This window comes from Poeciliopsis prolifica, unplaced genomic scaffold, assembly GCF_027474105.1.
Source record: "Poeciliopsis prolifica strain line A6 unplaced genomic scaffold, Auburn_PproV2 SCAFFOLD029, whole genome shotgun sequence".
Taxonomy (NCBI): domain Eukaryota; kingdom Metazoa; phylum Chordata; class Actinopteri; order Cyprinodontiformes; family Poeciliidae; genus Poeciliopsis; species Poeciliopsis prolifica.
The window spans coordinates 2,038,975-2,063,960 of NW_026562404.1; the positions used below are offsets into that span (position 1 = coordinate 2,038,975).

Consider the following 24,986-nt stretch of genomic DNA (forward strand, 5'->3'; position numbering starts at 1 on the left):
AGGCGAGGCCTTAGTCAATCTGTTCATCTTCTTTCCATCCTACCATCAATGTGAGGAAGACACAAATAGCCCCTGGTAGAATCTCGAATGGCAAATTGGACTTTGAGAAGGACTCGGACTACAGGGAATTTGAAAAGTCCTATTGGAAACTGAACACTGAAGTAGGTGAACCTCACCCAGAACGGAGAGGCTGGACTGGGGCATCCTCCTGCAGCCAGGCTGTCTGGGTAACAGGCTGGTGACTGATTGGTGGTGGAGCCTTAGTTCCTGAGGGAGCCAAAGGTCAAAGTGAAATAGCTTTGAAAGCTGTAGTAACAGCAATTAATCCCTGTCAAAATTAAACTGTGAATAAAAGTAAAATCAGAAAACATCCATAGATTAAAAAAAAAAAAAAAAAAAACGGTTTTTAATATTAACTCAAAAATATTGTTAATTTACTGCTGGGTCAAAACCTTCAAACAATACTATATATTATACAGGAAGTGAAATGTAGACATCTTATTTCTTAAAGGATATATGTATTCTTTTGTTTTGCTCACCACAGTTGTGTTAATTTCCATGATCAAAATTTTAGAAGTCTGCAAAAGTACGGAAAGAAAAAAATGAGCACAAGAAAAACATGCAGGCCAGAAGTTACTCAAGAGAGTTTTAAATTGGGATACCAATGCATAACACAAAGTCCAACAAGGAGGAAGGTAAGGGCAGCAAAGTCTGCAGCTCAATTGAATTTAAACTATTAAAAGGAAAGATTTAGGAGATCAGGAGAAAATACTGTCCTGGATTTGCTTCATGCTGTTTTTTATTTAATAAAACAGCATGAAGGGATTAAAAAGCTCTCTGTCCCCAGCCCAACTGCCTGTTAATCAGCACAGTAATGAAAGGCTACTTGTAACTTGCTCCATATACTTGTAAATGCTCCAAGCAGCATTTGGGAAAAAGTCATTTCTGCTCCAGTTCTGACCAGCAATAACATGATAGGTGACACTCTATCAGGATTTGCATCAAACTGTCACCAGAACATTTTAAAAAAGGATCCCTGCACATCTAATGTTACATGCTATTTGTTACACATTTAGTTAAAATCTAAAATATATATATATTTTTCAAAGTAATTAATCTCCAAGTTGTTTATATAAATAAACTGAGGTTTATTTCTACAGGTTGGTTTCCCCAGAGCCACCCCCGAAAGGCTTCCTCGTAATTGGCTCCAAGTTTCGCTACAGTGGGCGGACCCAAGCGCAGACGAGGCAGGCCAGTGCTCTGATCGACCGCCCCGCCCCGCAGTTTGATCGGTCCGTCAGCAAGCGGTACCTGCAGCCACGGAGCATAGATGGAGGTTTGAACTCCAGCTCTGTCCCTGTCTGTGCACAGGTTTGTGTTCTGGTTGATTGTACTAAAGGACATTTATATTTTACTGTTCCTCTGCACTTCCTTCTCCACAGCCTCAGCTTTGGGTGACAGTATGGATCAGCTATCGCAGAGAAGCTCTAGTGAACGCACACAGTTTATGTCCAGGGAAGACCTGGATCAGGAGGGCAGCCTTGACCTGGACCATGATCACTATCTCTATCAAGACCAGGACCAGTACATAGACCAGGAAGCGGAGCACCAGGATGGACAGAAACAGCCAATGGGAGCCATCAGCTCAACGCCCACAAAGGCTTTGGAGCTCAAGGTAAAAAGGTGGATTCAAGGCCAGAAACCACAGAGAACAGAGAACCATTTCCAGTTTCCGCAGCTCCCAGTTGTCAAAAAGCTCAAACCTGTGGATGCAGTGTGAATTAATTATGTCAATCCTCGAGAAAGTTCTCATTAGCTACCGCCTGTCAGTCTGAAGTGGAGATGAAATGATCCGTTGGGTAAAACACTGAAGCTTTGAGAGCACCACTGAAATACCATTTGAAAAGCTTTCTGCAATTTTGCCCATTGGTTTTAAAATACTGCATGAACTTCTCATTTTCTCCTTCACAATCCTTTTTATTAAAGACACTAATCACCATCCTTATTATTCTCTTCTCAGCTTAATATCCTATATTCTTATAGGACCTTTAAGTCTTCTCTGCTCACTATATTTTTTTTATTCTAACTTGACTTCTTTGCTGCAGATAATATTTGTCACACTTGCACCCTGCCTCATGAATCTTCTTCTCTTGCTGCTGCACTCCTAACATACCTCACTAACCTCTGCTCCGTTTCTCCTACATTTCCATCCTCTACCTTGTCTTTGCACCCAGGATGAGGAGCCAGGCTTTCCTATAGACACAAAACCAGAGGTATTTTGGTCATGTATCTGTCTTTTTGTGGTTGTTTTTAGGTCATGCTATGTTACTCTGTGCTTACGCAGTTAAATGCCTGTGGAAATATTTCTGTTTAGGTCTTTATGTCCAGGATTCAACTAACTGGAATCTGTGGAAGCTTTCATGAACTGATGTTCAGAAGAGCAAAAAAGTTATTGATACGCACTTATTTATATTCCTCTTTATATATTTTTTCTCCCTGCGGTGTAAGAGTTTCATTGGAAAGCAAAGAAATTCAAACAAATGAATGTTTATGCCACAAATTCAGCAGTGGGCATCTTGACTGGGGTTTGTGTTCATTTCTAATGAACACAAACTGCTGAGTCATGTCGCCTTGCAAAAACTATTTGTGTCGTCTTCCACTTTTTTCACATGCAACAACTACAAACTAAAGTCTTCAATAGGATTCTGTGTGACAGACAAACACAAAGCAGTGCAAAATTTTGAAGTGTGAGGGAAACCATTCATCGGTATGAAAATAACTTGCAAGCAAAATCATCCATTTTTAGTTAACAGTGCAACATATTTGCTCTGACATTGTCTGGATCATAAATCCAGCTAATTTGTGTGTAATTTATTCTCAGTATTAAAACAATTGTCTTTGTAGAGCACTTGTGTTTTTACTTGAGCAAAAATGAACAATCAAGGCTAGTTTACTGAGGTTATTATGTCTCTAAGCATTGTGTGATCAGTTGGAAAATAAAAAAATGGAAAAGGTATGGCACACCAACAGATGGCTTTAAAAGTAAGACTGAATCAGAAATGTTTCTGAATCAGACACACAGCTGAGAGAGTTATGAGTTGGGGAGAACTAAAATTGGAAGCTCAGACAACAAAGACAAAAAAGTGCAAATCAGTCAGAGGAGGGATTTTGGTGAACCCTGGGTATGAAATGTGTTGAAATTTTGTACATTTTGAAAATGGATGTTTTTATTTTTTCAACATTTTTTTATACATATTATTTCGAGTGAAATCACATTTTACTTTACTGAGATTTTAGTTCAGTAAAGTAAAACGTAAAGTAAATAGTATAAACTGAGTCAGACAGGCGCCCTCAGTCCAATCAGTTTATACTATTTTGTATTGAAGAATTAAATTCCACCACAGTTTTTAGAATTTAAATTTTAAACGCATTTTAAAACGCGCATCCTTTTCCTTCTACTTGCGCAATATTCAATGCTTTGTCTTAGTCTGTCACTTAAGTACATGTAAATGTATGCTTGTACCATGTCAAGATATGAAAAAAGTAGAAGGACCATGAATATTTTGCCAAGGCTCAGTGTGTGTTGTCGTCTTTTGTCAGACAAACAACCATTTGATTAGCACATGATTGGACATTATTGGACTTCTCATTTTGTGGTTTGCTCTCATCAAATCATTGGATAAAGAAGCACGGGAATAATCCTCTCTCAAACACTGGAATCAATAAGCGACTGCATTAATTATCATTTGGCTGACACTGAAATGGATTGTCCCTGTCTTCTTGGCAGAACATTATTCAGCTTAATAGTCTCGAGTCAGAAGTCCTCCCTCTGCTGCCAGATGGTGCCAGCTGTTTCTGTCTGTCACTCTGTCTGCCCGTTTTCACTCACCTGCTGCATTTTACCTCTTTGTCTCTGCACACATCTGTTCCCACGCGTCGCCCCTCAAACTCTGCTGCTTTGCCCCTAAAACCGCTCACTCCACCTTGCTCGCTTGCACCCTCCCTCCCCACCTCATCTATCGGACAAGGATGTGGTGCACCTTCGGCCCAAACAGGAGGTACTGCTCGTCCTCTTATTTCTGGCATGTGCTGTGTATGAACGTCGTCGGGAGTTCTGTGTTGATGAGTTTATGTCTGCATCTTTCACTTGTCAGAACACAGCAAAATAAAAGGAAGTCCAATTTAAAGCTCTACCGCTGTGGTCCACGTAGTTATTTATTGCATCACTTTGATTTATAATAATGGCTCTGAATGTCAGTTTCAGAGATGTTTGCGAATTGGAAAGCTCTTTTGTTGAATAATAGACATGAATTTTTAGAGAACTCAGTTAGCTGTGGCTTTGTGTAGCAGAGATAACTTATCTTTTCAACTGCTGAAGATGTTTACTTTTATTTTAATTCTGGCTGCTATATTAAAATTCATAAACTCATTTTGACTGAAAACTCAAACAACAATCCCTCAGTGTTTTTTTTGTTATTTCATGTGTGATGGTACATAGTAAAACCATATCAGTCATTGGTCACGTATCAAATGTATATAGTTTGCATATTTCTTGAAGAACATGATGCAACGACCTCTGTCGTTTTAAACGTGATATAAAATTAAGTTTGAGTTGAGGAAATGGAAGTTCAGTTTCTTTGTTTAGTTTCTTTTTTTTTTTAACAAATATTTAGTTGAGTTTCGACATGCCAACTGTGTTTATATTTCTAGCAAGCTGGGTTAATTTCTGTTCATGTTGTCCTTTGCTGTCCGAGCAGCAGTTTCTGGACAAGCCAGAGGACGTCTTGCAGAAACACCAAGCCAGCATCAACGAGCTGAAGAGAGCTTTGAAGCAGCCGAACAGCAAGAAGGCGCCAAGAGAGAAGCGCCTGCCTTCAGGAACTCCTCCTGCAGGAACCCCGGAACGGAAAACGGTAAGACTCACTTCCTGCTCTTAGCACTCTCTGTACGCCTTTTATTTCCTAATCATGTGATCTTCAGTCAACTCACAAAAGTCATCTGATTACATTAATTGCAGGTGTAAATGTCCAAAACCGTCACAACTCTTTATTACAGCACTGATTCAACTAAGCTTAATTTAAATATTGTCAATTCTCACTCATAGTATTTTAATAAAGCTCCTTCTAAATTTTTTGAATGCCTGTAAGTAGTTAGTTATTTGCTGAATTAATCACCAAGTCCCTGCTGTGTGAGTCACCTCGAGGGTTCAGCAGGCTGTGGTGAGTAAACCTTCATTAGTGCAGAGTGTTCGATGGTTGCAGACTCATACCGAGTTCTTCTAGGGTTTGGCCACCACTTCTATTGTACAGTTTGTAACAGTTTCTTAAGTCTTGGGGCAAAAATTCATATTTGTAGTTGACAAAACTCCATGGCAGCCGGGGTATTGGAAAAGATTTCACTGTGACTACTACAATAACTCTAACACACACATGTGGCACTGTAATAATTTTCTACAGCCACATCTCTTGATGTACCATATGAATGAAAGACAAATACATTGGTGAGGGTGTAAGGCCATGCTGCTGCTTATAACATGAAAAGAAATATTACCTTAATCAAAATGAAAACGAATGAAAGAAAATGAGGAAAATTTTTAAACTTGAAATTTTTTTTAAATTTTTTGACAAGTTATAAAGTCTTTATGATAAACAAAGTCCAGTGGGAAAATAAACATTGTGTAAAAAACAGTTACTTTGTATAACGTTCAGGTTCTTTGGGTTATTGCGACCCTTATTCTAATAAATTGATTTTGAAATTACAATGTTTACACTTATTTGGGAGCTTGACGTAGAGAAATATCGGGTAACAATTTTATAGAACATGTTTCTATTACTCTCATTTGGGTAACTGGAAATTTTGCACAGAACTTGAAACTTGGGGTGAGAGAGGGATTAACTAATAGAGGCTTCATTGTTAGGCTAATACAAACTGTCTACTCTGTCAATTTAGGCAACCAGTGATGCCAAATTGATTGAGAAGCAGGATGGTTATGAGACCACACTGGATTCTTACTTCAGTGCAGAAAAAAGTGAGACCTCATCAGGGCCTGATGCAATTACGAACTATTGCCAAACATCCAGGGAATCTTTAACTACTAAGCCGGGAGCATCTATAACTGACTCAGCAGGACGGAGAGATATGAACAAGACGGAGGATGCAACTAATGGCCATCGTGATTCTGCGTTAGTGAGGAATGTGCTTCATGAAAATGGATATGGCTCTCCACCTGACAAGATGATGAATGAAATGAACAAAGACACAAACATTTCTCTGTATGAGCGTCGAGAGAAAAACAAACCCTTTGAATCTTTTGCAACTGTGGAGTCTTTCCCTAAGGGCGACAGACCTAAAAGTGAAAGTGGCACAAGGCAGAGTGATGCTCGGAAAACGAAAGACCTGAGCCCCAGTTCAGAGGAGAAGGATGGGAACAAAAATGTGAACTCGCATTCAGAAGTCACCAAAATAGCTCCGCTCAAACCGCAAAGATCAAAGAAGTCTTTGAATAAGGAGAACAAAGTTGTAAATCCTCAAACTCAAAGCCAGTCTGACAAAAGCACAATTGGTGCTGCTGGGAATGGACAGATGAATAAATTGCCCTGCGAATCAGGAAGGAGACACGATGATGCCACTGTGCTGCAGTCTTTAGAGTTGTATCGGCAAACCCAAGTTTCCCATCAGACGGCGAGTGCGTTGTTACCGCAGAAGGAGCTGAAGGACTGCAGAGATTCAGCAGGGACGAGAGGGAGTTCTCTACATGAGGACAATTTTCCAAACATCTTAGAGTTTAGTTCCAAATTTCCCACAGCTCCCCCCCGCAGCCTCCCTCTGAAAACACACTGGTCTCGAGACAGACCAAACAACATCGACAGCAGCCATATCCACTACCGGACCACCAGCCAAGAAACGGCCAAGAGAAAGCAACCGGTAAACCGCCAGTTCCTTCCAGCCTGTTTATCCATCATCGGAAACTAAAGCATTGCATGAGCTTCAGCCAGTGTGGTTTTCAGATCTTGTTTTCTAGTCATCTGAATACAAATAACATCACACATGCATAATCCTTCAAAAGTCATGTGGCTGCTAATGAGAAAGCAAAAGTTCACGTCCCTGCGCATCGTACCATTGACTGCCTCAGTTCACGTCCATGGGATCAGGAGCATTTTGCTTTCGTCCCTCCACCTTCCTCCCCGTTTCTTCTGCAGAGCTTCACATTTGCTCGGCCGTTTGAGAACGCTGTGGGCCTTTAAGCAAAGCTCATATTGCTTAAGCTTCAGGCGTCCTTAACTCTGTCAACTTAACACATACTTGCTCCTTCCAACATCCTCACAAAGTGAAGGAGGTCGTTGTTGCAAGGAGTGCAAGACCTTTTCACCCTTTTTTCCCCCCTTTTTCTTAAAGCCTATTTTCACATAATTTCAATCCCTTTTTGCAAAAAATAATTAAAAAAAGCTTTGAGCCTCGGAAGCAAATGTTCTACCTTGGCACCTCTGTAGCAACAAGAAAAAAAACTGAAAAAAAAAAAAAGGTTATTAAAAGTAATATCCTGCAGAACTGCCAAGCCGCCTCAGGGCTGGGGTATTCATATGCTGCATTTCCAAATATGAATACATCTTCCCTGAAAGGGAATTCTTTTTTTTTTATTTTTTATTTTTATCAGACCTCTCAGTGCATGGCATTACCATTGCACTTGCAATCATTTTTGTTGACGTAATCCACAGAATGATACTTCAAGTGCATGACAGCAGCTCTACTTTCTAAATTCTCAGACGTACATTTAAGGAGTTGTGTGTTCATTTACTGAAAAGGAACTCACCCTTACCCCGCATCCAGCGCTATGAAAGCTTACTGGAGAGCAATGAATAAAACAAAAAAAAGTCACATTATTTGCTAGAAATTCTACCTGTTGCAATATAACTGCTGAGATTCATGTGGAGCCTGATTAACAAAAAGCTTCCCAGCTTTTTATAACTTCCCTTTATGATGTTCTTACACATTTCCATGACCAGTCTTGTTTTAATGTTTTGCTTATTGTTTGTGTTTCTACTTTCTAGGACACGCCCCCGACCCCTGCCATCCACGAGGAGCATTTCAGCGAAAGTTCGGTGAGTTCAGCAATTTGATTTGTTTGGCCGTATGTTAGGCGAGAATGTTCACGCAGTTAAAAGAACTGCTTGTGAGTTTTAATCAAACCAGCACAAAAATGATGTCTTGATTTAGTCTTTTTGCAGACTCAGATCCACGACCTTTAAGAATACTTAAGCCTATTTAGTCACTGTGATACACGATCAAAACTTGTGGGATTTAAGTGCGCTGAAACATGACATTTCTGACTCGACACGTAAAGCTTCGACAAACCAAATGAAAACGGTCGATAGGAGCCAGGTGTAAGTTTATGAAAGTGCAAATAAGCTTTAATAAACTTACTGTCTTAATAAGCATGTTGTCTTTCTGTTCTGATGATTGCTTTTTGAACTTTTTTGAGTGCATATAGAAATTGGACACCGGCTTCATTAATGTAGCGCTTTGCTTTCAGTGTCTCAAAATTTAATGACTACCTCTACTAACTGTGGATATCAAACATCAGCACAGAACAGGTCATGTGACACATACATATCAGCAGCTACTGCAGTCAATACTCAACATTATTATAAAGGGTAAAATATACTGGGCTGGTAAGAGGAAAACAATTAGATTCCTTTATATACACTATGGTGAGATTTAGGTGATGTTTCCTCATAAGATAAGAAGCACAATAATAAAACCAACTGGTCAGAAATAAAAATTTATGACTACTTATGGGATGGCCTGCTGAGATTACTTCAAGTTTTCAAAAAACACATCCAAACTTACAGATAATTTCAATGTCTTTTTTTTTGTTTGTTTGTTTATCTCAACAGAAGGAACCATGGGAGAGACGCCTAGGCTCTGTATCTGAGGATGACCAGGATCATGACATCCTCTACCTGAAGGAAACCCACCTGGGCATCGAGCGCAAGTGTTCCAGCATCACTGTGAGCTCGACCTCCAGCCTAGAGGCTGAAGTAGATTTCACCGTCCTTACAGATCTGCAAACGGGCATGGAGGAGTTCTCCAGGGGTATGTCAGAGTTGGGAGAGAGAGATCTTTCACCCGACGGGGGGCTGCGCTTCGGGATCGACTTGCTCCAGCAGCAAGGCCCCCCCGAGCCACCGCCTCCGTTAGTGTCCGCTCCTCTCACCAGAGGAGCGAGTGGTAGCCCTCCGGCCAAACTCATTCAAGCTGAAGAAGTCCGACCAGAAGTCCGACCCGAGGTCAGACCAGAAGTCCGACAAGATGTCAAAAGACCCGACGGCCAGGTAGGCTTTTCAGAAGCTTTATGCATTAAATATTGCACTTTCATATTGTTTGGATAAAATTCTTTAAGAATCCTCAGCATTTTAAATAATTGAGAATCAAAAGATTTTTCTACAAGAATAAACCAAACGAAATCTGTTTTTTTGTTGTTTTGTTCTTTTTTTTGCAAGCCTGTTGTGCCTAAAAAACCAAAGAGGTCAGTGCCAGTGTCGTCATCAGTGGACAGAGATCAGTCGCACAAAGAAGCCAGTCGCCTCCCTACAGTAGCGCCTCTGAGCAGAGAGGCTAGTGATGTCATGCCCACCCCGACAGTGAGAAAAACCGACACCAGGACAGAGACTCAGCCCAACGGGTCAGAGCTCACCACCACCATAGTGGAGTTCACAGATCAGGTTGGGCTGATGGTGTTTTGACGCAATCAGAGCTTGAAATGTAAAGTTAGCCGCTTCGAGCAAATCGCGTGAGAGTGATCCGGTCTCTGTTCCAGGATCATGGCATCACGTCGCTAAGCGAGGTCTCTTACTCTACGAGACAAAGCGTATCTCCAGTGAGTATAAACAGGACCTCGACTGTTGAACCATTTCTATCCAATCACTTCAAAAGATGACAGACACGAATCATTAAGGTCATTTAAATAGATTGAAACATGTGTATCTTACACACACAATAGAGGGGAGATTAGAACAAAAACATTTGATAGCTTTTTTTCATCATTATGGAAACAAACCAGACTCAGAGTTTGACCTCAGCGATGCACTTATCAGGCAGCTTGTCTTGTGATGGAAACAGTTGTTTTTTCAAAATTTTGATTTATGGTGTCTTGTGATGTTTTGGAAATATTTGTATTTATTATGAACCCAGAAGCACTTTGTGAAAGCATACAAATCTGTTTATATTTTGTCATTATAAAATAATGAATTATTAGTTGAGTAAGATGAGAACTGAATGCTGTGCTGCAGCTCTAGCTGCCTTTAGGGCTTCTGGTCCAAACATCAGAGGTGCCTCAGCAGGGGGGACGCTATTAAAGCTGCAGGAGGTAACTTTTATAAAAATATATAGATACTTTTACTTATTTATTGAAACTTTCACAGTACTCTGAGAGCATAACAGGAGACTGCTGTCTGTGCTCCTCTGACTCCTCAATGTCTGCTATTGCCATCTGCAGAAATGCACCGTTTCTGGTCAGAAGCAACCAATCAGAGCCAGGAGTAAGGTCTTAATGCTGTCAAACACAATTGTGCATGTGCTGCTCACAACTTCCCTTTCCCAGCACATACAAGCTCAAGCTTGCCGGTTTGCAGCAGCTGCGCTAATGGTAGAAGAGCTCACATTAGGCTCTGGAGGGGGAGAAGATGTCTTGCAGCAGAGAGCAAGGGAGAGGGTGTGAACAGTGCGTACACGAGCGCCAAGACATTCCTCCTGGCTCTGACTGATTGTTACTGACTGGGAGCGGTGTATTTCTGCAGATGACTGGAGGCCCACAGACAGGAGACATAGGACCTAGATTTTTGCAAAGATTCACAGATCATATCCCATATTATAAAGTCAGGACATGGTGACTTTAAATTAACATGCAACAAACACATTTTTCTAAAAGTTATCTTCTTAAAAGCCACCCTAACTCAGGTCAAGGATGTTTTTTTGTGAGCTCAAACTCACATTCTTTTGGAGGAACGAATCAACCCTCTCTCATCCCAACTAAACAGTGTTCGTTCTGAGCAAGGTTCAGAGATTTGGCTGAAAGGGGCCTCCAAATATTCATCAACAATGCCACCATCCTGTTAGGAGAAATAACCTGAAGGACTTTGGGGAGAATCAAGTCTGATGAAGCTGCAGAAGCCTGGCTCCATGACAGCAATCCTGATTCCTGACACTTCACTAAGAGAAAGAATGACACGCCTCTGTCTGGAAAATATGAAGGGCACAGCAGACGAATAGGATGAGGCAGCTTGGTGTTCGACGTCTGACCGAAGTGTCTGAGAGCATTTCTATTCATGTTTCAAAGGAATGTATTAATAATAAACATGAATATGTTTTACCTTTCAGCATAAATTCTGGAATTAACAACCTCACTGAGCATCACTCTATTATTTCTAATACACTCCTTTGAAATAAAGTTTCAATAACAGAATTAGAACATGCATGTTATGACTGCTGGGCTTTTGGGCTTGCTTGTTTGCCATTTAGGAAAATAATTTGCTGTTATTTGAACACAGATGTAATTTTAATATGCATTTGGCTACTTAGCTATAGACAAATGACTCAAAGAGGCTGAGATTGCCAAGTTCTCTGGAAAGTCGCTAGCAAATGGGACAGAAATTTCAATAGTATTGTGCTAATTACCCAGTAATTTGTGCTTGGCTGCGTTTTGCTTTATCAGGTGCACAGAAGCGGTTTTGGAAGAGAGTCGGCTGGTTCGCCTATCCTTGTCGCTGAAAACGTTACCTCAGCAACCACTCACGTCTCAAAGGTACGGAGGTAGAAAAAAAAAAAAGAAAAGAAGCCAAAGCACATGCAATCATCCCGCATTTGTTGAAAGACTTTTTATCTGCTACTCATGTACCGAGGGGCAACTCTGTGTTGCAGACAGTGAAGGGTGGATACTCTGAGACGAGGATTGAAAAGAGGATTATAATCACTGGAGATGACGACGTGGACCAAGAGCAGGTGAGACAGGAAAGGGTTAAATAAAACAGAATCCAAAAAGAAGGAAAGACTTGTGATCTGTGGATAGGTCAGACTTCAAAACCCAGTTCAAAGTGATCAGGAAAAAAAAAAAAGATAAAATTGTCCATAAAAGTTTTTCTTTAAAATATATCCGCATCTTGACCACTTATTATTTCAGCTAAATTTGGAAGAAGAAATCTTGAATAGAAAGTGGCAACATTTTATTAATTGCAGAGAAACAAGATTATGAAAAACATTAATAAATTACTAATTAATGTGCTTCTTAAAGCAATGGAGCTTTATCAAAATTAATTAAAATAATAATGGTGTTTTAAAAGTAAATGGGCTGTTGCATGCTAACCTTGATGTGACGAGGCTTTGCTGAAAATACTGCGACAATAATAGCTTCTTTAAAATAATTAAGAAACAGAAGAAACAAAGTGTGCATCCTGTCAATGCCCATGTGTTTCTTATAAACTTTAAATGTATTTTGAACCGAAGCTGAAAATCTTTGCCGTCTTGAGTGTCTCACGAGGCTCCTGCTGTCCTTGCAGGCTCTGGCTATTGCAATACAGGAAGCCAAGCAGCAGCATCCGGACATGCAGGTGACCAAGGCGGTCGTCATTAGGGAAACCGAACCATCTGCTGAGGACCGACATGGCACCACATAGGTACAGCTGCTGTCTTGGCTCTGACTGACGCCTCTGTCTTGAAAGGTTGTGATTGTGGCTCTTCTCATCCTCAGTCTCGTTTTTTTACTGGAGCAAGAGTGCCCCCGTGTGGACCAGAGGTGTCAGTGCCGGAGCTGAAGATGCCACCCACACCAACCCCCACTACATAAGATGACGGTCAGCAGGGCTCCGGACAGAGATTCGCTTGTACAATGGTGAAATGGACCTTTTAAACTTTTAGATTTGCATTGAAGCATTTCCTGTCATTTTGATCTAAGGAGCCACTCTTAGTCAAGCTGCAAAAATGCTGTATGATTCACGCTCTTCAGACGACGATCCGCCTGGAAACCCAACAAAATACCAAAACACAATGAACAATTAAAGTCATGATCCGACCAAATTCCCCTGCAAAACCTCTCAGGACCTTGATGTTCAAAACGCTCGGTTGAGTATTCCTTAAAGGAAGATATAGTTTGAGAATTTCTGTTAAATGAATCACTGTGGAATAATCAGACCTCATCCTTCAGATTTCATAGAACGAAATTTGGGAATATCTTCGTGATCAATAATTAATTTAGCAATGCTAATGTGTCTGGAACTGAATTTGTTTCTTTGTTGATCTATGAAGTAGCCAATAACAAATTCAGAAAAGAAGGTTTCAAAATAATTTCCTGAAAAGTTTTCACTTCTCCACTTCTGCCTCGATTGAAGGAGGAAACGTCTTCTTTGAACGATGATGATCACGCGTTGATTAAGGGGAATTCTTGTCTCTGCCTGATCACTTGAAGTCCCTTTGTCTTTTTCAACCAGCTTATTTTCCGCGTGTTTTTTTGATGTGACGTGTGGGTGGCGAGTATGCAGGGATGCACACATGCTGCAGGAGCTGCTGTTGCACTGTGGAGCTGTTGGATTGAATCAGAACAGTGTGAAAAGTATTGATGAACCCAAGTTCCTCTCCTGTCCCTGCCTTTAGATAAGCTTTCACAGTCCGTCTGGATGTAAGCCACTTTGGCTGTTTTGTGTGGTGAAGCTCATAGAGTAGACTCAAAACACAGCTGCATCGGTAAAAGTAGTATTTGAGATAATGTCTGCATGATATAATTTCTTGCATTACTGGATTGTAATAAGACTATAAAAATGGATGCTGATGCAGAAGGAGGAAGCAAACTGACAGATCATGAAGATTTAGGCTCAAATATTCGCAATTATGTTTCTTGTGAAGGAACGGGAAAATCTGTTCTACTCTATAACTGAAAACTCGGAGAAAGTGAATCATTACGGTTGAGCCTTTAAATTTTTAATCCATTTGCATCTCATTTTGATGGTGCTGTATAAGATATCTAAACATATCAGTTCACTTATTTTATTCAAATCTTAAGGAACGTCAAAGGTTTTGCAGGCCCGCGTTTTGTTGCACTGTTTTTTTTTTTTTTTTGTTACTGACTTGCAACAATACTTTGTTCTTCTTCCAAACTGTTTTGCTTACATGGTATTATGCATCTGAACTCTTCTGATGTGTCATGTAAAGTACGCCGTCATAAGTAGAATACAGTGTAGGAGAAACATCTCTGAACCTTTAGCTGTGTGGGAATTAGTACTTGAATGTTAGACGAATGCCACAGACGTGTAATGTGCCAATTGAGATAGCAGTAAAATTGTACAAATGCCGGTTTTGTATTGAAAAAGAAAAAAAAAAAAACTTTTTTTATAAATGAGCTCCTTTTAATTGTATAAGTGCCAGAGAGACAAATACATAAACTTGGCATGACAAGGTTTCCCTTTAAGTATGCTGTCTTTAAGATGTGGAGAAGAAACAATTCATGAATACAATTTCTGTCTGTTTGCCAAACCCATATTGTTAATCAAATTTATGCACCATGGAAAGAAAAAAAAAATACATTCAGCAAATTAAAAATAAGACAATGCAACACATTGTCATGTCAGGTTTATGAATGCACTACTGATAATTTTTGCTTTCAAACACTAAACTTTACAATGTTCACATGTGTGGTGTAACTTCTGTTGTGTTTCAGATTTTGGTTCTGTATTTTTTAAGAGTAAAAAAAAACAAAACAAAAAAAACATATGGCAGTGTGCAGCTGGAGGGTTGAAGGAAAGAGAAATGCAGCCTTTTTTTTAATCCCTCTTGCTGTTCTTTTGATGCCGTTTGGTGGATTGTAGAAGACGTGAAGTACGTTAGTGAATGACTATGGGCAGGATGTGCACTAGGGGGCACCAGTTACCTAAAAGTATCGAGCTTTGCATCAACACTAAGCGAACCCAGCTGAAATACTTCTCACCATTAACATTGACATTCTGCATAATCCTGTTCGGAGCAGCCTGTTGGGACAGACTGACCAGGATAGGCTGAAAAAAGGGCACATTTGTGGAAGTTTGATATCCAGGAAGAATCAGCTTGGGGAAGCCGTGTCCGATTAACTCCGTGTCTCCGCTCCATTTCCTCTGCTCTGCTGCTCTCCATTGCTTGGTGCTGTGTCTATGCTGTACATTGTGCTTCATCCAAAAAACAAATAAAGACCGACAGAAAGCTGAAGATGAGTCCTGTTTATTATGTGCACCAGCTCTTTCCCTTTTGCTTAAATTTGCAATTGCAATGCAAGAAAGTGAATCTAAATTTCTTAATTTTAAAGAGCTCTCAGTTTGCTTGTAGTTGCACTCTTATGCTGCATTCCAGTTTCCCCAGAAATCGGGGTTAGGTTTGACATAACACCTAAGATAACACCATTCCAGTTAACAAATTGGGATTTTAAGTTTTGAAATCCCAACTTTCAACAGCATGTCAATGCCTATAGACATTGTTTACAGTACATCTTATGAACATCATTTTAAGCTTTACTTTCTATGAACAAACACCACTTTTAATTTGGTTTAGAGTTTCAGGAGCGACATGTAACATTGATTGTAGATGGACCTGCATGTTTGTCTTGTACTAAACATGTTTCTACCACAGCTTACAAATGTTGATGTGAGGAGCGGCCATATTGAAAGGCAAAGTCAGCCTTACATGTTTTTAACTGAAAGAAATTGGAGTTACTCCCATTTTCCCAGTGGGAAATTTGACTTTTGTATTTATAAAGGGACATGAAGACAAATGACTCATACTGTCAAATTAAAAAGAAAAAAAAAACATTTTCCATCCACTTTATATAAGTACTACTTTTTTTTTGAAAAACTATATGAGCTAAATGGAGTAACTTTTAGGTCAACAAAGGACATTTTTATGTTGGTGTAATATTTCAGAAGGCAAAAGGTAGAGATGAAGAAGTGATGCAAAAGGGCATCCAAATCTTAACCGCATGAGCAAAAAGAAAGGCAACACTTTAATTTAAAGAACATTTTTCCAACGTTACAATGGGGGACAGAAATGAGGAAAATGACATGATCTTTATTCAAAGCAGACTGATCCTTTCAAACCGTGTGTGTGTGTGACCAAGACACACACACTGACCAACCAACAGTGAAACACTGAGCTGGATTTGATATAAACTATGCTAGAAAAGTCAGAAAACAGGACCACGTATTGTATAACAATGCTCATCAGGACAAAAAGACGACAAAAAGTATTTAGTTTTCCCCTCCCCCAAGTTCAAAACATTCAAAGATATGATTCAGAGAGAGCTAAGATACAAGGTGGATAAACAAAAACAAATGTAGTCCTGATTGATAATTCGGATGGTAATCATAAGACTTAAGGCTCATTTGGGGACCTGAGGATTTCATACATGTATGTCTTGGTTATACACTGATGATGGAGCAAGATGGGACATTTATCATTTACACAAGCCAGCTGCTTGATAGAAATTAAGCAACGTGAGTACAGGCTGCCTCTTCCCACGATGCAGCAGGTAGAGCTGCACTGTGGCAGCCACTTTGGTTCCAGTCAGTTTTATGGCAACTTGTAATGTTAGGAATCGAAGCAGGAAAGAACAGAAAGGTCCCAAATTCTGTCCTGTGTTAAAGCAGTGAAGCTTAATCCCCATTATTTTATTCCATTTGATGGGGATGATCATTTCCTCTCAAAGAGAACGGCTTCTTACCTCCAAACAAGCGTAAGCAGATCTCCACTTTAGATAAGCAAGTAAGCAATGTGGGTCGCCTCCACTCTCAGTTCTGTTTTCTGAAGGAAAATCTCAGTGGTACACACACTAAATAACTCCTTTTAGAAAATAACCCGCACAATTCCTCTGGGAAAGCATGTACATGTCCTAATTTATCCTCCAAGGTGAAAAACATACAAGAATATCCACTAGTTAGAAAGTAGATGAGAAAAACTAATCTTCAAAAAAAGGCTGGAGTCAGTCGAGTCAAGTCGGTTTCTTAAAAGCAAATTCCGAGAAGCGGTGCTTCCTTTCAGCAACCACTTTAGAAAAGTGAAGAAAAGGATCTTCATCACAAAGAAGACCTTTTGTGGGGCAGAGAGGAGAGACATAGCAGGGTGGAGAAGGGAGCAGGAGGAAATTAGGCTTTAAGCCTTGTGTCGTCTCTGACCTGCAGTCCTTCCACTCTGAATAAGAAGCTGCAATTTCTGGATGTTTGTCATAGCAGCATTCTGCCTGTGAGAACTACAGCTCCAATGCTCACCGCTGAAAATCCCAAGGACTTCGGAGCTGCTCCCGTCGCTATGGAGCCTGGAATACAGAATCAGATAAGAATTAAACAAACCCAAAGGTTTGTTTCTGTGATGTACAAAATAGTTTTATCTAAAAAAAAAAAAAAAAAAAAAGAAATGTAATCAAAATGTTTCCTGTACAGTTATTTGAACTGTTTGGTGTGAGTACACCTATGTGTCACTAGATGGCAGTAGCACAACAAGCGCGCTCAGGAAGACTGTGGAAGAGCTTGAAGATTGACACGAGCAAAGCAACACAGTTTTGATCAAAAGCAAGTTTTAAGTGCATGATGGAGACCATTCTGCCAGTTGATCATGTGTGGAAAAGCTGCAATTTTAACGGCTACTGTGTGAGAAAAAAAAAAAAGTTTTGATAAAAAAACAAAACCATTTAGTAGGATTTTCAGTGAAAAATGACTTGTACAGAAGGATGCAGTAATTTATTAATCAAATGCAACTGTGGGATGTGTTTGGAGGGCTTAAGTGGATGTTCACACTTTCATCAATGAGATTATTCAAAGTCACCGTCTTACAGCGTAAAAATAGAGAATAATAAGCTACAAAGCAGCAGATGAGAAAAAAATAAAACAGAAAATCCCTAGAAACCAAAGGAGGACCATAGTTATTTGATTTCATATATAAACAATAGTATAAACAGGCATTTTAAAGAGACTTTTGTGGTGATGGCCGCCCTACCTTCGACTTTGGGGATGGTAATCTGGCGACTGCTGATGCCCTCCCCTCCCTCGCTGAAAGGTTTAATTTGGATGACATAGTCTTGGTTGGTTGGGAGTGATAACTCCAAGGAGGTGTTGTTGGTCTCCACCACGCTCGGGCGGCTGTGTTTGTCCTGGCTGTACATCACCTACAGGAAACGGAGTTTAAATGTGTGCGTCGTTGCTTCACGTCACTCGAGGCCCTTGGCATCAAATGAAGGGGTCATGTTAATGTCTAGTGATCAGATTTAAACAAATCTCAATCATACGCTGCAAACATGCGCAATGGCCTCTTTAGTAAAACTGTGAAGACGCGTTCTCATGAAGGTTCGTTAATACGGACTTTTTAATTACTGCTTGTGCTACGGATGCTTTCTCAGTTTTATCACCCGCTGACTTCGGCTCTGTGCTGTAGAGGAACTTTTTATTGTGATAAAACACTCTCTGGATCATCGACATTAAACAGATATGAGCCACTTTTTCTTCTGCTAGAGGATTCTTCTTGTTAAAAGACAATTCCTTTCCACTGTCGCCACAGGCTTGATCAACACACAGGATTGCTGCAAAGTGAGTAACTATGGAACTGGCTTTTAACTACAGGCTGTGATTTTACTCTATCATCATTAACACTGAGCTGGACTGTATGCAGTTGCTGGTGACAATACGATTGTACTTTACTAAAAATAATTTAATAAACCTGAAATTAATTTGAACAACTTGGATGTTAAAGTCGTGTAATGAACTTTAACATTATTATTATATTTTTTTTTGTTGTAATTTGGAGCTATGCAAATTGAACTGAAAGATATTTAACCAAGACCAGAACTGTCACGAATGGGGAATGAAATCTATTTTCTTAATTCACTCACTTGCAGATATAGATAACCCTGAATTGATTAATAAATGTAAATCCTCCAACATCCTAATGCTTTTTGATAATATAATGTTGATGATGAAATGTGTTAAGATAGAAATTTCTCATTTTAGACCAAGGAAGTTTGTACGGATTACAAAGTGGATTTCAGGAATTTATACGTGAACAAAACTCCCAGATAAAAATCCTTCGTTAGATTTTAATTGGGATATTGATAAATTAAGTCCACCTTCAGATTACTTAATTTTGTTCTAGTTTGTTTGCGCCATTTCTCCGGTCTATTCTTATTATTATCACAGTGACTCCATATCTTACAAAATGCCGTGGCTTTATAGTAGACAACATTTTGTACCATATGTCAATATTTTACAGAGTGAAGATGAGCATGAATCCTTTTACTCATAAATATTTTCTGGTTTCTTGCTTTAACATGAAATACTTATCTGTCTTGTCTTTCTGGCTCTTGCTACTATGTCTCGGTCTTATCTATTCCTGCCTGCTCTGGCCTCGCGCCAACCCCTGCCTCCCGCTGCTTCTCCCCATGTCTGCCGTTTCTAACCCCACTTGTCACTGCGGTTGATCCCCAGACTTTAAGCATCTAGTAATCATTCAAAAAAAATGTCTCCAGTTGTTTTTCTAAAGATTTACAGCTGTATTTCCCTGTGCTTAACCTGTGCAGGGCAAATTTTCTGTGCATAACCTTTTGCTGCATGAGTTCAGATGTTGCCTTTTGAAATGCCACTCGAGTCTCTTGAGTTTCCTTGCTTTTGAGCCCCAGTGAGGTCAACGTATGCAATGGTATTAAAGGATACTGTCAGGTCAGCTGAAAATTTCTTTAACATGAGGGTTTAATGTTCTTTGGATGTAAGAAGGAGAAAACTCATGGCTAAAAATGAAAATCACATATTACCAACATGTGGAGTGTTTAGAAAGGAAAAACAACCACCTAAACATACCAGCTGTTGTTAATATTACGAATCTAGAAAACATTTGCCTTCTCTTTAAACGGAGTTACATGATGATTTGTTACAGTTGTTTTCTAGTGATGCTGCTTACCAGCTGAGTTAAAGAGCATAAATGCACTTACAGGCTAATGTAACTACACAATACGCTAATAGTCTTAAAAATTATGTAAATGGAGACTTATAGCCTTATGAAGACTATAAGTCTGTATAACACTATGTACTCTTCATCTTAACTGTGATTCCTCCTAGGCCTCTTTACAGCAAAATGTGAATCTCTCCACTTTTCACCTTGTATCCCGTGACTTCGGACTCGTTCTCCAAGGCGTGCACCTGGTCCCACCTCAGAATGACTTTGGAGTTGGAAGTGTTCCACATGATTTTAACTGGGGCTTGACTGGGAGCTGGAAATGGACGACAGAGTGTGGCATGAGTGCAAGAAGGAAAGCAACAAGTGGTTGACAACAGTTTGTAAAGACTCTGTCAGTGGTTATCTCTTCTCGGAAAATATTCTTGAAGGGATGGAAGATTTTCAAACATCCAACATCAAATAAAGCTAAACATATTTAAATGTCACATGCAATCTGCACCACAAGGTTCTATTGAGCATGCCTAAATATTTGCATATGCTTATGACACAGTAATGTACACTGCAACCCACTACATAAAGTATGCATAAAGTATGTGAAAGGTGCATTCAAGGTACAAGAAAAGACAAGAAAAAACCCCATCTTTCCCCAGATTGACAAAACACATTGATGGTTAATGAAACAGATATTTACATATAAATCTGTGCACACAAAAAAATATTGATAACAGCAAATACGGCTATTTTGAGGGTGAAAAATTTCTCATTGAGTTTTTCAGCTGTAGTTCACTTATCATGGGGAAGATTGTTAATATCAATTTACGTCCTGAATTATTTATTTGAGCTGCTCCTTTCCTGTGCCGGGATAATTATACAACAAAGAAATTCAATAGACTTTTAATCATTATAATTACCTATTATAGATTTTTTTCAAGACAGGGTCAAAATTATACATACAGGCTCCAATGTCTACACACATCCCTATCAATATTTTGGTTTAGGAGAAGCAATGATATATTTTAGAATGCATACATAATTTTGACCCTCTGTGTATTAGAGAAAACTGATCAATTCAAATCTATGCAACCAGTCAAATTCAATGAAACTGTTTAATAATCCCCCCTTAGAAAAACTGCAACACACAAATTTAGTAAAACCTCAGCTGATGCAGAAAAAAGACTGATCCGCAATCTTCCTACAGTTGGTGCTGACCACTTTCCTCAATCTAATATGTGCACAATAATATGTGGCCCTAAAGGTAGGGTGAAATGAAGAAACAACAAAAAAAGACAGAAACAAGGAAAATACAACACACAAAAGGACATTTCCATTTGCCAACAGCATCTTTAAAGTGGAGTCCTTACGTGGTTTCTTGGTCGTGACATTGACTATGCTGCTCTGTGGACCCACTCCGGCACTGTTATAGGCCCGCAGGGACATGTAATAGGTACTGCTGCCCTCCAGATCCCTGATGAGTACTGATGTTTTATTCCCCTCTGTTCTGACCACACTGGCTGCATCCGGCTTTTCCTTCTCTCCCCAGTACAGCAGCTAAACACAAAAGATGCTCGGGTTACACTTCTTCGGTTTGAGTCTATTATTTTAACTCCTGCCCTTGTTGCATAAAGTGTAAAACAATTGATTTTAAATGAACAATAACACAGGAAACGCAAGGAGACCACCTCATTCTTAAATAAAAAACATAATGCCAATTCTGTCTGCGTCCTTTACGTGTCGAATTGTGTGAGCATCTGTTGGCCTGACCTCGTAGCCGAGGATGCGTCTGCGGCTGTTGCTCCATGCCAGCGGCTTCCAGGTGACCTCCACTTCGGATGCTGAAACACTCCTCACCCTGAGCCTCACTGGAGCTCTGCTGGGTTCTGAGGCACACATGATGCTTAGAATTACATGCATTCTCTACACCCACAACCTCAGCATGACTATAAAACAATAGTGCAGCTCAGTTGGTTTTGATCAAAACTGTGTGCAGAAACACCCCTCCCTTATTTTGGTGTTATATTTCACATACAAGTGAAATAGTATTACAAGAGTATGGGGGTTTGATGCTGCAGAAATACAAAACTGAAATACCAATTTCAACATTTGGAAATATAATAATTTGTAAATATACTTTTGGACTGTCTGCAGAGGTGACTTCATACTGTTTTGAAAGACAAGATGATTTATTTTGCGCACCTTCTTCTGCTGAGTAGATGGTTGTAACCGGGCTGAAAGGTCCTTCACCCTTGTTGTTGTAAACGCCGACTTTGACTTGATAAGGGGAGAAGGGAGGGATGGTCTCGTTTTTAAATACGTATCTTGAAGCATCAGGGGACGTAACGGCAGCCTGCATCCAGCCCGGAGCCCCAAGTGGACGGAAAGCCACCACGTAGCCAAAGCCCGGACCACCCTGCATCTCCTCAGGAACCGGCTGAGCAGGCAGAGATGACAGACAGGACTCATTACAAACAAGCTTGAATGATGGAATACACAGAAATGGATATGAGCTGCAAATGTAATGTTGAATGAAATTCTGGGACATTTTGCTAATCCAGCCAAGTGTTAAATATGAAGTAATGCAGTCTTGAACTGATTTACCTAAAAGAGTTCGGTAAACAGTTTGTTTGAGATTGACTCATGTTTAGGATTGAGGCCAAAGTGTGGGTTGGAAAAAAAATCTATTCTCTGGTTTACTGAAAAAGCAAACATTGGTTTTAAAATTCATTTTATGGTCCAAACTTTGCATGGTCAGTCTGGTCAAAATCTGAAAAGATAAATGGGCAAGAGGTTGGGTCCCTACTGAGAACTTTGTAAGTTCAAAAGGACAGTGAAAACAAACAATCACACACTCATTCACACCAAATGACAAATTGTCCTTAACATGCTGAGTTCCAGTTTCTGTCTTCTGGCATCAGGCTCAGTCTTCCAAGTATGAAAAGCAACAGGTGCAAGCTCTCTTTTGTTCCTACAGCAACATCACTTTTTAACGCAGGACAAGGTAGAGGGACTTGCACCTGATTTGGTGTTTGTGGCAGCTGTCAGTCAATGATGAAATTCACTGCTGTGCTTTTTCCATAACGTATTTCATGTTCTTTTGATATGTTTTGTTTTTTATTTTTTAATCTTTTCAATCTTTGATACCTTGTCTTTTAATTCTTTGTACTTTCCCATTTGGGATACAAATAAATGAATCTGAATCTAAAGTGGCATTTAACTTCACATTCATGTTTTTGAAGAAAACCAAAGTATTAACAGAAAGCCTCCACAGAGAAAAGGATTTGATTCAGGGACATTCTTGGTTTGAGGCAACAGTGCTAATGACTGTACTGCTGTTCAGCCCAAATGAATGGTGTTTACTACATTTGAATGTGGATGTCAGAAGCAATATTCTACATAAACCAAATGGGCAAAACACGATGACCACTGACACAAAATGAATCATCCTTACAATCTGTTCATTGCATCACCAGCAATTTGGTATATTTTAGGTGAAAATTTTGTCCTTTAGCAGATGCTTTAAAACCTGAAAATATGGTCAAGATTTGACTTGAGTTTGATAAAGCTCTTGTAATGACAAGACAGCTGTGTCACAGCATCTCTAAAATTGCTCTAGTGGGACAACCAAGATCAACACCAGCTCATGACACATGGTGGGAGTGTAACAGATGAAGTGCAAAAAAAGTTCAGGATAGTTGTGATCGAAAGTTATGAAAGGTACATCACAGTTTGGAACCATCAGGTTGGAAACAATATTCCTCCTTAAGCAGGAATATTTTCCCAGCAACAAATCAAACCAAGGTTTTAGATTTGTTTTAGGGATCACAAGTCTAAGGTATTAATTTGGCCTCCAACTTTTCCAGATCTGAATTTGATCAAACGCATGTTTGATGTGCTTCACAAACAAATCAGTTCCCTGGAAGCTCTGACTTAAAACCTACAACACACAAACGATCTGCTGGTACCACAGAACACCTTCAGGGTTGGTGAAATCTCAACAGGTTGATGTGTAGTTCAAAAAGGTGGTCTAAAAATGAGGCTTCTGGTCTCTAATCTAATTATCTAAACCAACAAACCGGATCACAGGTTTTAGCTCTGTGTTTTTTAAAACGATCCAAATTATCTCCCCGAAGAATAAATCAGCATTTGGTGAATAACACAGCACTTTGAAGAGAGTAGTGACAGGAAAAACTAAATGCGTGAGCTACTAAGAAGAATCAAAACAGAGCAATCCAAGTCAAGCTGAAAATGCATTCCTCACATGCTCTAGTCTTTCAAACTGAAATTCAAATACAAAGGCATACGCTAAAAAATAAATAAATAAATAAACATGAGTGAAGATTACTTTTACATCAGTCACCACACAATTACACTTCATTTGCAAATTCTCTGTCTAGCAACTCAATAATACAAAAATGTTCATAAACACAGCACAAGTACAACCTAATCAAACTACCAGGAAGCAGCTAAAAACATAAGTAATATTTGGTATTTATTTGGATACTTACTTCCCATGTGATGACGAGCTCTGATCGTCCTCCACCGCCTCCATTCACCCTCGCTGGAGTCACTCTGGGAACTATGAGGTCAAAAACATTGGTAAGTTCAGCCAAATTCTGGGGTTTATATAGGAATTATGAAGTTTTTCAATATTTTTGGACACAGACAGGTGTTGAAAAAAACGTCAACACCTGTCTGACACAGCCAAAACCTTATTTTAATTATTTCTGTTATTATTTTTATGTTTATGTCACTTATGTGACATGAAAGCCTTTGTGCTTTTATGTAATCAATAAAGTTTCTAATGATACATCCGTTTGAGGCACATTGGTTGTTAAGATGATATTTCACTGTCAGGTATAGGCTACAATACCCAATAAAATCTGAGGACACAACAAACAAAAAAGGTTTCCTCAGACACAATTCAATTATATTTGTCTTTTCAACATGTAACAATTTGTGCACTTCCTTCTTACCCTGCCTCTTGTTCTCTGATTGCTAGAAAACACTCAAGAACCTGAACAAAATCACGCAGGATTGGGTGGATGTGT

The 24,986-nt window shown here is 39.5% G+C and overlaps 2 protein-coding genes across 5 annotated transcripts in view; one reads left to right on the forward strand and one right to left on the reverse strand.

The window, feature by feature from the left end:
• si:dkey-178k16.1 (band 4.1-like protein 1) overlaps positions 1 to 15,222 on the forward strand; it is a 43,816-nt gene extending 28,594 nt beyond the window's left edge. The window contains exons 11-23 of one of the 3 annotated variants that reach the window (XM_055049390.1): positions 1,161 to 1,336; positions 1,443 to 1,675; positions 2,235 to 2,273; positions 4,029 to 4,058; positions 4,758 to 4,913; positions 8,049 to 8,099; positions 8,895 to 9,332; positions 9,501 to 9,722; positions 9,818 to 9,877; positions 11,711 to 11,800; positions 11,917 to 11,997; positions 12,552 to 12,668; positions 12,743 to 15,222. In XM_055049390.1, coding sequence (XP_054905365.1) covers positions 1,161 to 1,336; positions 1,443 to 1,675; positions 2,235 to 2,273; positions 4,029 to 4,058; positions 4,758 to 4,913; positions 8,049 to 8,099; positions 8,895 to 9,332; positions 9,501 to 9,722; positions 9,818 to 9,877; positions 11,711 to 11,800; positions 11,917 to 11,997; positions 12,552 to 12,668 — 1,693 coding nt within the window. In that variant the 3' untranslated portion in view covers positions 12,743 to 15,222. The remainder of the gene's footprint in view (positions 1 to 1,160; positions 1,337 to 1,442; positions 1,676 to 2,234; positions 2,274 to 4,028; positions 4,059 to 4,757; positions 4,914 to 8,048; positions 8,100 to 8,894; positions 9,333 to 9,500; positions 9,723 to 9,817; positions 9,878 to 11,710; positions 11,801 to 11,916; positions 11,998 to 12,551; positions 12,669 to 12,742) is intronic. The other 2 variants (XM_055049391.1, XM_055049392.1) reach the window with 2 other exon arrangements.
• The window catches only part of cntn3a.1 (contactin 3a, tandem duplicate 1), an 87,360-nt gene continuing 77,592 nt past the window's right edge, over positions 15,219 to 24,986 (reverse strand). For both annotated transcript variants that reach the window (XM_055049389.1, XM_055049388.1), the window contains exons 17-23: positions 24,444 to 24,514; positions 22,135 to 22,369; positions 21,703 to 21,818; positions 21,303 to 21,489; positions 20,142 to 20,254; positions 17,995 to 18,163; positions 15,219 to 17,317 (exon numbers count right to left, since the gene is read on the reverse strand). In XM_055049389.1, the coding sequence (XP_054905364.1) occupies positions 17,226 to 17,317; positions 17,995 to 18,163; positions 20,142 to 20,254; positions 21,303 to 21,489; positions 21,703 to 21,818; positions 22,135 to 22,369; positions 24,444 to 24,514 (983 nt within the window). In that variant the 3' untranslated portion in view covers positions 15,219 to 17,225. The remainder of the gene's footprint in view (positions 17,318 to 17,994; positions 18,164 to 20,141; positions 20,255 to 21,302; positions 21,490 to 21,702; positions 21,819 to 22,134; positions 22,370 to 24,443; positions 24,515 to 24,986) is intronic.